This window comes from Muntiacus reevesi, chromosome 1 (genome assembly GCF_963930625.1).
Source record: "Muntiacus reevesi chromosome 1, mMunRee1.1, whole genome shotgun sequence".
Lineage (NCBI taxonomy): Eukaryota > Metazoa > Chordata > Mammalia > Artiodactyla > Cervidae > Muntiacus > Muntiacus reevesi.
In genome coordinates this window covers 139,301,660-139,315,279 of record NC_089249.1, presented here as the reverse complement: position 1 = coordinate 139,315,279, position 13,620 = coordinate 139,301,660, and the positions used below count along the sequence as shown (strand labels likewise).

General features: G+C 38.6%; 1 protein-coding gene across 1 annotated transcript in view; it reads left to right on the top strand.

Moving 5' to 3' along the window:
- Positions 1–13,620, top strand: part of DNAJC6 (DnaJ heat shock protein family (Hsp40) member C6) — a 171,420-nt gene that overhangs the window by 148,807 nt on the left and 8,993 nt on the right. The window contains exons 13-15 of the mRNA XM_065928590.1: positions 962–1,096; positions 6,907–6,975; positions 7,979–8,098. Of these exons, the coding sequence (XP_065784662.1) occupies positions 962–1,096; positions 6,907–6,975; positions 7,979–8,098 (324 nt within the window). The remainder of the gene's footprint in view (positions 1–961; positions 1,097–6,906; positions 6,976–7,978; positions 8,099–13,620) is intronic.

The following is a 13,620-nucleotide window of genomic DNA, read 5'->3' as shown; positions in this document are numbered from 1 at the left end:
ATCCCACATGCCACAAAGCAACTAAGGCCGTGTGCCCCAGCTGTTGAGTCTGCGCTCTAGAGCCAGGAATCGCACCTGCTGAGCCCATACGCTGCAACTGTTGCAGCCCACGTGCCCTCCACAAGTGAAACCACTGTAATGAGAAGCCCAAGCACCATAACGAGAGAAAAGCCTTCACAGCAGTGAAGATCCAACGTACTTAAATAAATAAAATTGAAAAAATGCTATTATTGTGTTGTTGCTGGAAATCTCAGCTGCCACTTTGTTGAAGTTTTCTTGGTTCTTTCACAGACTTTTTTTGCATTTTACTACATCTGCACCTAGTTTCTAGCAAGTTGTAAGCAAGCAATGTTTTGAAAGCATTTCGTTTCATAGAACATAAGGTGTGATGAGAGCTCAGTTTTTGTCACACTCGTTTTCTTTTTAACTTTCAATGTGCCAGGACCACTAAAAACACAAAACTAAACAAAACCTGGTCAATGAGGTTTTCTACTGTTCACCTTAATAGCAAAGCTCCTTGTGCCTGGCGTTTGTTCACTAATTCACTGAATATGATCACAGTTCATTCATTGATCCTCTCTTGTGGCCCAGGCCATGGTTTCACCACTTATCTATTAATCTATAAGCTTGCTTGATTTATTTCATGTTATTAAGATGCCCAAAGGCCCACAGGGCCCTTATTTATAGAGTTTATGGTTCATCCTGCAGGTAAATCAGGAATTCTTCCTTTGTCCTCAAAGAAGAGGTTATTCACATGTAGTCAGAAATCCTTGGGCTTCATCGTTAACCCTGAAGGAAGTTTTAAGGATAGGATGGACCTGTGCAGCAGCCCACGAGGCAGGCATCATCCTGACTTTTCAAGTCTTTGGCCTAGGGCCTTGTAAGAGGGACAGCTGTCCAGTATTTACTGAATGAGTGAACCCATAGGACAAAGAAACACCGTTTTCCTGTTGTTTTCTAGGTGCCACCTTTGACCCATTTGGAGCACCTTCTAAACCATCAGGTCAAGATTTGCTGGGTTCTTTTTTGAACACAGCCAGTGCTTCCAGTGACCCCTTCCTTCAGCCTACAAGGAGTCCTTCTCCTACAGTGCATGGTAAGGAAGTACTTATGCTGCGTTTAGTGGAGCAGGGTTCCCTACAAGACATCAGTAGGTATTCACATATAAAAACATCTTGTAGGTGCGGTTTTGTTTTGGCTTTTGCTTTTGAAAAGCTACATATCTCTTGAAAATTAACAATTCATGTTAACATATTAAAAGCTCTGCAATGTTTTACAGTAAAGAAGCCTGCTTAACTTTGTTGTACTCAGCTTCCCTAAAATTTAATTTGGAAATTTTATTTTGCCTTAGCGCTACATGCACAAAATATATAGGGCACCGTCAGTTGTAGGACATATCTTTATTTTATGTACTGTCACTTTTAGTTGATTGGAAGATGCTTACTAGTTGAAGTCTTTGAACTTGAAAAAATATGCATCCTAAGTTAATAAAATGTAATATGATGAGCATTCCACAAAGTTAGTATTCCATAGAACAGTTTAGAATACAATATCCTGATATATTAAACTAGTTCTAAGATGAAGCCACTAACCACACTCGACTGTTAAACACTTAAAATGTGCCAGTCTGATTTGAAACATACTCTAAGTGTAAAGTGCATGCCAGAATTCAAAACTTAGTACAAAAAAAGCAGGGTAACATGTCTTATTAATATTTTTATATTGGTCATTCAATATAATATTTTGAATATATTAGGTTAAATAAAATGCTATATTAATATTAATTTTACCAGTGTCTTTTTACCTTTTTTGATGTGGCTACTAGAAAAATTTTAAATTACACAAGGCCCACATTATATTTCTAAGTTAGAGACAGACTGTGTGGAAAGAATCGTAATCACATCCATTTGTAAGAGCAAAAAGGTATCACTTAGGTAACACTGATTAAAACTGAAGGTCTTCAGTGAAGGATAGACGGCTTTGAGCTGGAGAAATGAGGCTCCTTCTTGAAGCTCCTTCTTGATGCTGAAGGATGTTGAACATTGGTGGCCTAGACTTAGAGGACGACGTATTTATTGTTGAAGGCCCCCTGAGCCTCTGGGGAACACAGTTTAGCGAGCAATTTGACTTCATGGGAGCTATGCAAATGCAAAAGGAAATTGAGTTGTGCAGCACTGGTTAAACTGTAATGACCAAAAATGAGAAAGCAGTCCAGGAACAAACTTTATGGGTGATTTCCTATTGCTCTTAAATCTCAAACTATTTGAAGTGGGTCCACAGGACGATATGCAAGAAATTCACTTCTGACCCTTGTGCATTGCCCACTTAAAAGAATCTCTGGATTGGAAGTTGGCTACCTCAAGAGGGAAGATGCAGGGTGATAGGTTAAAGCTGTTGTTTTTGATCACTTGTTTAAAATGTAGGTTATGTCATTGCTGTCCTCACAGTGGCTCCCTGCTTCACTCAGCATGGAAGCCAAAGTCACTAAGATGGCTTTGGTTGGCCCTCTGTGCTCTAATACCCAGGGCTGTGACCTCCTTCCCCGCTTGCTCCCTCTGCTCATTCCATCCCAGTCACATGGCCTCTCCACCGTTGCACTGGCTGTCCTCCCTTCCCCAGACCATGGCATGGCTAATTCCTTCACCTCTTTTATCTTTGCTCAGCAATCACCTTCTCAGTGGGGTCTCTTCTGACTGCTCTATTTCATATGGAAACTTATCCTCCTATCTGTCTTTCCCCATTAGAACATTAGTTCAGAGGCCAGAGGCAGAGACTTTTGTTAGTTTTGTTTATGAATGCTTTCCTAGTGCCTAGAAGATCTGTATGATGTGTTGTATTATCTACCTGTCTTTCCATATAAAATAAATGATCATTTTTTCCTATATAAATCTCTTTGATGCATACTGATAATATTGATAAGGTTATCTATTTTCCTGACTTTAATACTTTGAATTTACTGTTTTCATATGAGTAGCACCTTTTATGTCCCATGGGTATGGATGGTCATACTTCAACATGGCAGTACTGGACTTGGTTCTCTCTTGTAAGCTGGCTAGAAGATGTTTATCCCTCGGTTTCAGCCAGTTAGAACTCTTCTGTTTTGTGGCTGTGCTGCTTATTTTGATCTGTGCAATGCTAGTGTGTGAAAGAATTTTCCACTATCCTTGCTGAGAAGGCAGTTATTCCATTGTTAGTGGGTCAGTTGCATCCTCTTCATATATATAGATGAGACTCAGGTGTCAGTTTGGGAGGTCAGATTGCCCACCTTCAGTTTCTACAAGGCACTATCCATCTCTTCTGAAAGCCAAGAAATGTTGCCTTCAAGTTCTACGAATATTTATCGAACATTCTCTCTGAAGAGAATAATTATTTGGGGCTTAATCTGAGAAGAAAAACTAAACAAGTAACTACAATAAAAGGCTAAATAGAAGTTTAAAACACTGGGTATTATCTCTTCATTTGTTTGTGCCTTTCTCTCCAGCAGATTTTAAATTTCTTGAGGATAGGCACCGTGTCCTTTAGCTCTCTGTTCCCTGATGGTGCCTTGTGTGTTTGATTAGTAATAAGGTTGAAGTACTAATTCCTAGTTCTGCATCCTCGTTGGGTGTAAGACTAAGGTCAGAGTTTAAAGGAAGTCAAACAGCAAAAGTTAGCAAAATTATGTAGTTTCCACCTCAGTTTTCATGGATTACTGTGGAAAAAGAGAAGGGAAAACTAAAAGGAAAGAACTGTTATTTCTGATAATGGAATATTCTGTTTAACTTGATGATGGGAAGATACACAAGGTTTTGGTTCGTACTAAGGAGATGAAACTGGTAAATGTAAGGCTTGATAAGGTTGGCTTGGTACCTTGATGATCCTTTTGGTGGTGACATGAGTACTGTGTCTTAAATCGCACTTGCAGTGTTATTGTAGTATTTGCATTGCATTCTTTGATTTAATGAACAGAACCTAGAAGAGTCTTAGAAAGAAGTTCTTTCTTATGGCATCCAGTTTCTTATTTGGATTTTACAGATGCAGAAAAAGTTTACTCTACCAATGTGTACTCTAATATACCTCATTATATTTAACTGAACATTTCTTTTAAATTCTTCACTTGAAACTTCGATAGGGATGAGTCAGTTCAGTCGCTCAGTCGTGTCCGACTCTTTCTTACCCCATGGACTGCAGCACACCAGGCTTCCCTATCTTTCACCAACTCCTGGAGCTTACTCAAATTCATGTCCAACGAGTCAGTGATGCCATCCAACCATCTCATCCTCTGTCGTTGCCTTCTCTGCCTGCCTTCAACCTTTCCGAGCATCAGGGTCTTTTCCAATAAGTCAGTTCTTTGCATCAGGTGGCCAAAGTTTTGGAGTTTCAGCTTCAGCATCAGTCCTTCAAATGTATATTCAGGACTGAGTTCCTTTAGGATGGGCTGGTTGGATCTCCTTGCAGTCCAAGGGACTCTCAAGAGTCTTCTCCAACACCACAGTTCAAAAGCATCAATTCTTCAGTGCTCAGCTTTCCTTATAGTCCAACTCTTACATCCATACATGACTACTGGAAAAACCATAGCTTTGACTAGCTATGCCAACTTTGTTGGCAAGTTAATGTCTCTCCTTTTTAATATTTGCTCTAGGTTGGTCATATCTTTTCTTCCATGGAGAAAGAATCTTTTGATTTCATGGCTGCAGTCACAATCTGCAGTGATTTTGGAGCCCAAGAAGATAAAGTCTGTCACTGCTTCCATTGTTTCTCCATATATTTGCCATGAAGTGATGGGACCAGATGCCATGATTTTAGTTTTCTGAATGTTGAGCTTTAAGCCAACTTTTTCACTCTCCTCTTTCACTTTCATCAAGAGGCTCTTTAGCTCTTCTTCACTTTCTGCCATAAGGGTGGTGTCATCTGCATAACTGAATTTATTGATATTTCTCCTGGAAATCTTGATTCCAACTTGTGCTTCTTCCAGCCCAGCATTTCTCATGATGTACTCTGCATATAAGTTAAATAAGCAGAGTGACAACATATAGCCTTGACATACTCCTTTCCCAATTTTGAACCAATCAGTCGTTCCATGTCCAGTTATAACTGTTGCTTCTTGACTTGCATGCAGATTTCTCAGGAGACAGGTAAGGTGATCTGGTATTCCCATCTCTTTAAGAATTTTCCGCAGTTTTTTTGGAAGCCACACAGTGAAAGGTTTTGCGTAGTCAGTAAAGCAGAAGTAGACATTTTTCTGGAACTCTTTTGCTTTTTCGATGATCTAATGGATGTTGGCAATTTTATCTCTGGTTCCTCTGCCTAAATGCAGCTTGTACATGTGGAAGTTCTCGGTTCACGTATTGCTGAAGCCTGGCTTGGAGAATTTTGAGCATAACTTTGCTAGCGTGTGAGATGAGGGCAATTGTGCAGTAGTTTGAACATTCTTTGGCATTGCCTTTCTTTGGGATTGGAATGAAAGCTGACCTTTTTCAGTCCTGTGGCCACTGCTGAGTTTTCCAAATTTGCTGGCATATTGAGTGCAGCACTTTCACAGCATCATCTTTTAGGATTTGAAGTAGCTCAACAGGAATTCCATCACCTCCACTAACTTTGTTCATAGTGATGCTTCCTAAGGCCTACTTGACTTCACATTCCAAGATATCTGGCTCTAGGTGGGTGATCACACCATCATGGTTATCTGGGTCATGAAGATCTTTTTTGTATAGTTCTTCTGTGTATTTTTGTTACCTCTTCTTAGTATCTTCTGCTTCTGTTAGGTCCATACCATTTTCTGTCCTTTATTGTGCCCATCTTTGCATGAAATGTTCCCTTGGTATCTCTAATTTTCTTGAAGAGATCTCTAGTCTTTCCCATTATATTGTTTCCCTCTATTTCTTTGCATTGATCACTGGATGGCTTTCTTATCTCTCCTTGCTGTTCTTTGGAACTCTGCATTCAAATGGGAATATCTTTCTATTTCTCCTTTGACTTTCACTCCTCTTCTTTTCTCAGCTAACTGTTTGTAATGCCTCCTCAGACAACCATTTTGCCTTTTTGCATTTCTTTTTCTTGGAGATGGTCTTGATCACTGCCTCCTGTACAATGTCGTGAACCTCCGTCCATAGTTCTCCAGGCAGTCTATCAGTTGTAATCCCTTGACCTCCCTTGAGAGGGGTCAGAATAATCTATTTTGAAGCTGTAGTGAATTTGTTGTTTTAGTGACAGTAGAAACATCCCTGACACCAGCATGGTGGATGCTATCTAATCAGTTCCTGGTAAGTGTTCTGATTGACTCATATTCTCTGTTAATATCCCAGCAGAGGAGAAAAATAAGAAAAAAATTAATTTTTATTCATTTTTAATGCAAAATACATTTGTTATTGGGGTATAACCAATTAATAATGTTGTGATAGTTTCAGGTGAACAATGAAGGGACTCAGCCATACATATACATGTATCCATTCTCCCCCAAATGAGAAAACAAAATTTTTGTGCTAAGTTGCTCATGCAGTTTATGCCAGCTTAAGGCAAATTGAGTTTGAGTTTCATTTCACCTTTTTTTTAGTTGCCTACCGACTTTGTGTTAAGGATAGGGTGGGACACATGCAGATGAATAAGATAATTCTTGCTTTTGCAGTGTACTGGAGACAGATATATGCACAGTTATAATTCAAAGTGTACCTTTGGAGGTAAAATAAAGGCGAAACAAGGAAGTAATAGAGACAAACAGTATATGACTTCCACCAGTGTTCATGTAAGTAACCACAGATGAAGGCAGAAAATATCAATGTTGCAGAATGTGGCAGAGAGCTCAGAGGGAGAGTAGAATCACATGAGATGTGGACAGGTCATGAAAGGGAGAGCATTTTCTTTTGTGAACTCAAAAAAGTGGATTCTGAGCTATCTTTTCCTGATTCTTTTTTTTCTCCTCGTTTACAGCTTCTAGTACCCCTGCTGTGAACATTCAGCCAGATGTTTCAGGAGCCTGGGACTGGCATACCAAACCAGGTAAAGATCAGCAGATGAATTTTGTGCCACATAATTGGTCGCTGAAGCATAATCCTTCACCCAAGGTGAAGTGAGTACTTGCAGAGTGTTAGCCCCACTTACGGAATTTCCTAAAGGTTCCCAATCTGAGGAGGCTTTTCACATTGCCCTTGATGACATGGTAGTGCTGCATGTCATATGATACTTAATTTTTCTAAGTCTCAGTTTGCTAAATGTTTGCCTTGGCAATAGAGTTAGACAGATCTGGGTATACATCTAACTCAACCATTTAGAAGCTCTTGAATTTTTTTACCAGTCTGAACTTCAGTTTTCTTATCTGTAAAATGGAATCATAATTCTTGTCCCACACAGTTTAAATGAAATTACTTACATGAAGTTTTCCAGAATAGAGTAGGTGCTGCATGATCTGAATGATTTTCTCTCTTACAGAGAACTTGTTTTAGATCTGAATTTGTCTGTAGTAAATAAATTCTCTTTCTCATGGCTAGTATTATATTTTTTGAGAGTCATCTTATGTGATTATTTTTCTGACACTGTGCAAGTGTGCAAGTTACACACACACTGTATGTTTATCACAGCAACTTTCTAAAGCAGTTGCTGTTTCCTTATGTAACCAACAAGAAAATATCGACACTCAGAGAAGTTAAGCAACATGTCAAAGGTCACTCAGCTAGGAAGCGGCAAAACCAGAATTCAGCTCTGACTCCTTTCCTAGGAAAACCCATAGGAAAGAACGGAGTCAGGTGACATGAGGTAAGCACCAGACAGAATAGTTTAGAGGAGTGGCTAGGAAATGACTTATACCTTTTCTGCTCCCTGTCCTTGCTCCAGGTCACTACTCACTTAAATTAGGGAAATGGGGTCTAGCAACTTCTAACATATTTGCCAACCTTATCCTAATTTGTCCTTAGAGACGAGGTGAGCAATAGCTTTGGATTTCTGACTTCAGAATTCAGCCTCAAACAACTAACTCATTTGCAATGACCCTTCTTATTTTTTTCAGGAGGTTTTGGAATGGGAAGCAAGTCAGCTGCCACCAGCCCAACAGGCTCCTCGCATGGTACTCCCACCCATCAAAACAAACCCCAGACTCTGGACCCTTTTGCTGACCTTGGGACATTAGGTATACACATATCAAATGAAGATACATACTTTTGGCTACAAAGCCTCAAATCTAAATCTTTGGTGTTAAAATAAGCTGTAGTGTTTACCTGGGATCTAAAATAATCTATTTTTAAGCTGTATTCTAAAACCTAAAACTGTCTTTTTAGAAAAGGAAACAGGCTTCAAATACTGGGTTGGAGCTAACCCCTATTAATGCATTTCTCCAATACCTGAGTTTGGAGTAGTAGTGTAAATAAAGTTAGAACTTCTGGGAGGATCTGAAAAGAGAGTTTGACTGCACCGAGAGTAGTGAATACGCAGGGAACAGTGAGAGGCAAGGGCGGTCAGATAGAGTTGTGTTTTCTGTGTTCTAACATTGTTTTAGTGAAAACCAACCAGCCAAACTAACAAAACCTAAAAAATTCTAAAAAAATTCCTTCTTCTTAAAGTTTATATTCTAGAAGGGGAAATAAACATTAAATGAATAAATATATAATATAATGTCAACTAATAAAAACAATTAATGTTTACTTGGACATTTTACTCTGTACCAACCTCTGTTTTAAGTGCTTTACATATATCATTTCATTTAATCTTCCCAATATTTTTTGAAGTAGAAACTATTATAATCCTCATTTACAGATGAAGAAACAGACACGGAAGTTTAAGGAACATGCCCAAATCACAAAGTTTCAACACCATGAAGTCTAGGTCTGTGGCTTGCACTATAACCGCATGACGAGTACTGTGAAAAAAATAAGGCAGAAAGTGATGGCGTGTGGGGGATGGGCCAGGGTGTTATTTTAAATATCAAGTGGTTAGGGAAGGCCTTACTGAATAGGTGACCTTTATAAGAAGTTCTTTTAAAAAATTCAGCATCATGTCTTGCATCTAGTTGTCATGTCCTGTTAGACACCTTTAACCTGGAATCATTCCTCAGCCTTTCATGACATTGATATTTGAAGGCATTGATATTTGGCCAGTTGCCAAAGTCTTGATTTGTTAACTTTGATCACTTGGTTAAGGTAATGTCAGCCAGGTTTCCTTCACCATGAATTTGCCATTTTTCCCTTCAGTAATTAATGAGTAATCTGGAGAGATAATTTGAGATTATCCAACTCTCCATCTGACTTTTACCCGGTGGTTTTAGCATTCATTGATGAGTCTTGCCTAAAGCAGTTATTACCATGATATCTGCAAAATTGTGATTTTCTGATTCCCTTCTTCTTTCTCTATGTATTAATTGGCATTTCATTCCAAGGAAGAATCTCCTGTCTTTCCCTCTCCCATCCCCTTCCTTCCTTTCTAACTCCCTCCATCTCTCACATCATAATGGACCAATGGATTATTTTATGACTCAGTTGGTTATCATCTATTACTGTCATTATTTAATGTTCACATGGTCCCACATTTGATTTGTGAAAGCTCCTTTCTTCTGACTTTTATATCCTTTTCACTTGATTCCATCATTTTTGAGAACTTTCTTTATAGCACGAGGTGTCCTAGGCCTCTCTTGAACTTTTTACATGCCTATCCTATAATCAGGCATTTCTGAGAAATCTCATTCCTTTTTGTGGGGAATGGTATTTAGAAACCAAAATCTCTGCTATAAGTATGTTTTTTTGCTCTGGGATGGGTGTCACTGCTCTGCCTTCCAGGAGATGGAGATAGGTGATCAGTGGATATTAACACATAATTTAATCCCATTCACTGCCACAGGGTCTTCCTTGCCTACCCCTGTCCCACATCTGTATCTTCCATTTCCTTGGATCTCAACAACATTAATAGACAACAAAAATAGTTTTAGAATAACTGCATCTTTATTACTACAACAGCATACCTACTCGGAGGAGTTCAAGAGTGGTGGTTATTTATTTATTTTTTTTGCCACGCCTCATAGCTTGCAGGACTTTTCCCAACCAGGGATTGAACCTGGGCCACCACAGTGAAAGCCCGTGAATTCTAACCAATAGACACCAGGGAAATTAAAAAATGTTTTTTTTTAAGAGTTACTTGTTTTTGAAATGCAGTAATTCTTAAAAACTGCTGGGGAAACTAGTTTCCTAAATTGCCTCATTTTCAAGTCACGTAATTTAGGAAAGGTAAGTGATTTTCCTGAAACTGTACAGCGAATGAGTATATAAGCAAGGGCTACTTACACACTGAAATTTTTGACTCCTAGGCAATTGCTTTAGAGTAAAAATTAAACTTCTAAGTTATATAGCTATGATTAAAAAAAGATAGCATGCTTCTCCTTTAGGTATTTTCACATTTAACAATTCTGATACAAACACCATAGTTCTTCCCATAGATATTCCGATTTAATTAGTTTGGTTGTGGCTTGGGTATAGAGAATTTTTAAAGCTCCCCAAGTGAGTCTAATGCACAGCCAAGTTTGACAACCACTGCTTTTGCTTTTAATGAGAATAGCTGTGGGCTCTGGGTTTAGCTACTACTTTATATTTCTGTCAGTTCTCTGCTTCAGTGGCTTTAAAAATTAGAATTGCTAACCAGTCTAAAAAATGTTTATAAAAGTATTCTGAAAGGGTAGACATCAGAAAGTCCTACAATGTTGATGAGCAGCTTGAGATCAGAGACAGTGTCTGCCGTTTCACGACTGTGTCTGCAGCCTCACATGGGGAAGATGCTCAATGGTGTATTATAAATGAACAAATAAATGACGAAGTGGTGGGAACATGGAAGAATTTTTTTAAGTTTTTCAGTTCTTTCTGTAGTTACTGAATTTTTAAATAATAAACATAATATATTCAGAAAGAAGATTGTAAGCATCCTTAAAAGATGAAACTCCAGTGTGGAATGTCTACCCAACCTAAAGTATGTTGATGTGCTGTTGGCAGAGGGGCTCAGAGGCTCACAAAGAAGGACTTCGTAACAGGGGTGATGCCAGCCTGTAGTGTGCAACAGTGTCATTCCCTTTTTCTATTACCAAGTATTTATTGAGCCTTTATGGTGTATGAGTACATGCTGGAAATATGAATTTTTGCATTATTTTAAAATAATGCCTTTTATTTGCTTAGTTCAGGAATTGTGAAGAGCTTTCACATAGTCATTGTGCCTTTATGGTATTTCTGCGATGTAGACATAGTTCTGATTTTACAGGTGGTAACACTGAGGTCAAGGAGATGAGTTTTACACTGAACTTCAGAAGAGCGAGGATTCTCCTTGGACTCTCCCGTTGTACTCCCAGTGCGCTGTATTTGGTACTTAGTTGTTGTTTAGTTGCTAAATTGTGTCTGACTCTTTGTGACCTTGGGGACTGCAGCATACCAGGCTCCCCTGTCCTTCACTATCTCCCAGAGTTTGCTCAAACTCATGTTCATTGAGACAATGATGCCATCCAACCATCTCACCCTCTGTTGTCCCCTTCTCCTCCTGCCCTCAATCTTTCCCAGCATCTGGGTCTTTTCCAATGAATTTGCTTTTTGCATCAGGTGCCCAAAGTGTTGAAGCTTCAGTTTCGGCATCAGTCCTTCCAATGAATATTCAGGGTTGATTTCTTTTAGGATTGACTGGTTTGATCTCCTCGCAGTCCGAGAGACTCTTAAGAGCCTTCTCCAGCACCACAGTTCAAAAGCATCAATTCTTTGGCACTCAGTCTTCCTTATGGTTCAACTGTCACATCTGTACATGACTACTGGAAAAAACCATAGCTTTGACTATATGGACCTTTGTTGGCAAAGTGATGTCCTTGCTTTTTTCATATACTATCTAGGTTTGTCATAGCTGTTCTTCCAAGGAGCAAGTGTCTTTTAATTTCTTTATAATTTCTTAGCTGTATTCATCATCCTCAGTGATTTTGGAGCCTAAGAAAATAAAATCTTTTTACTTTCTGGTACTTAGTAATGCTCAACAAATACTGGTGAATGAACACATGAATGAATGAATAAATAAATGCATGTAAGAATGAATGCATGAATGTATGATGGAACAGACACAGATTGATTCCAAGTCTGTTGGTCATAGCACAGCATTCCCAGTGGGAATGGGAAGAGGAACCCAGATCAGATCAGAGGAACAATATTGATCAAAAGAAGAGAGTTAAGTGAGGGATGAGTTGCAATAAAAGACTCAGAGATTTGGGGAGGAATTCGAGATTATGGATGCAGGAAATGAACATGACATGTGGAGACAGGAAGCTCATAGTCAAGTCCCAGCTCCATTAACTATATGTGTGAACATAAGCCTATAAGTATACCAAGTATACCTCCTTGATTTCCTCATCTTTAAAGTGAGGCCAGACTGTGGAAAATGGTATGGACATTTCTCAAAAAGCTGAAAATAGAATTACCATATGACCTAGCAGTTCCACTCTTGGGTATACATCTGGGAAAAAAACCCCTCTAATTTGAAAAGATACATGCACCCCAATGTTTATAGCAACATTATTTACAATTACCAAGATATGGAAGTGACCAAGTGTCCGTCAGCAGAGGAGTGGTTAAAGAGGATATGGTATATGGTATATACACAGTGATACTACTCAGTCATAAAAAGAATAAACATTTTTGCCATTAATAGCAGCATGGATGGATTTGGAGGGCATTATGCTAAGCAATGTATGTCAGAGAGAGAAAGACAAATACTGTATGATATCATTTATCTGTGGAACCAGAAAAATACAAGAAATATAGCAGGTAAGAAGCAGACTCACAGATACAGAGAACAAGTTAGAGCTTACCAGTGGGGAGTTGGGGGAGAGCAATAGAGGGGTGAGGAAATGGGAGATACAAATTATTGGGTATAAGATAGGCTCAGGGATGTACTGTAAAACATTGGGAACATAGCCAAGATTTTGTAATAACTAAATGAAAAGTAACCTTTAAAAATTGTATAAAAATGAAAAAATAAATGGTAATTTTGACAAAGAAAAATAAATGAAGTGGAACCAGTAATACTACCTATTTCCTAAGGGTGTTATATAAAGACAGTAATAGTCATAAACATATTTTGTAAATTCTAAAAGAGCTATATAAATGCTATTTTATTATCACTGTTGCTTTGGTATTGGTGCCTGAAAGTGTTCCTGGAGATCACCTCTTCAAACATGAGTCACAGCTGGTCCTCATATTTTGGGAAAAGCCCAGCATTTATGCAGTGAGTACGTAAAAGTTAGGAGTTACAGAGTCAGAATTCTACTTAAATTCCCAGGACAGAGTAATATCATTTTTTAAAGCTTGAATAAGATTCTTTATCCCATTCAGAGTTGTCAGAGTGTTAGCTGTGTTTACTCTCCTGCAATGAAGTGCAAGTAGTGTGAAATTGAAACCTATTTATGAAAGTTTAGAACACCATTGTTTACTTGTGGGCATTAACCATGCTGGTATTTATAACAGACAGTGAGTAATCCTGATCGTTGAAGTTTAATTAGCGGCTTCACAAGTGAATGTATTTTTGTTTTATTCCCTGTTCTTGTCATTTGATAGTTTTTGCTCAAGTTGAGAAATAGAATCTTCTGAGAGGGTGGGAAGGAGGGCTGCAATGGTATAGTGGAAGAGCCAAGGCTCTTCTTGGAGTCAGACT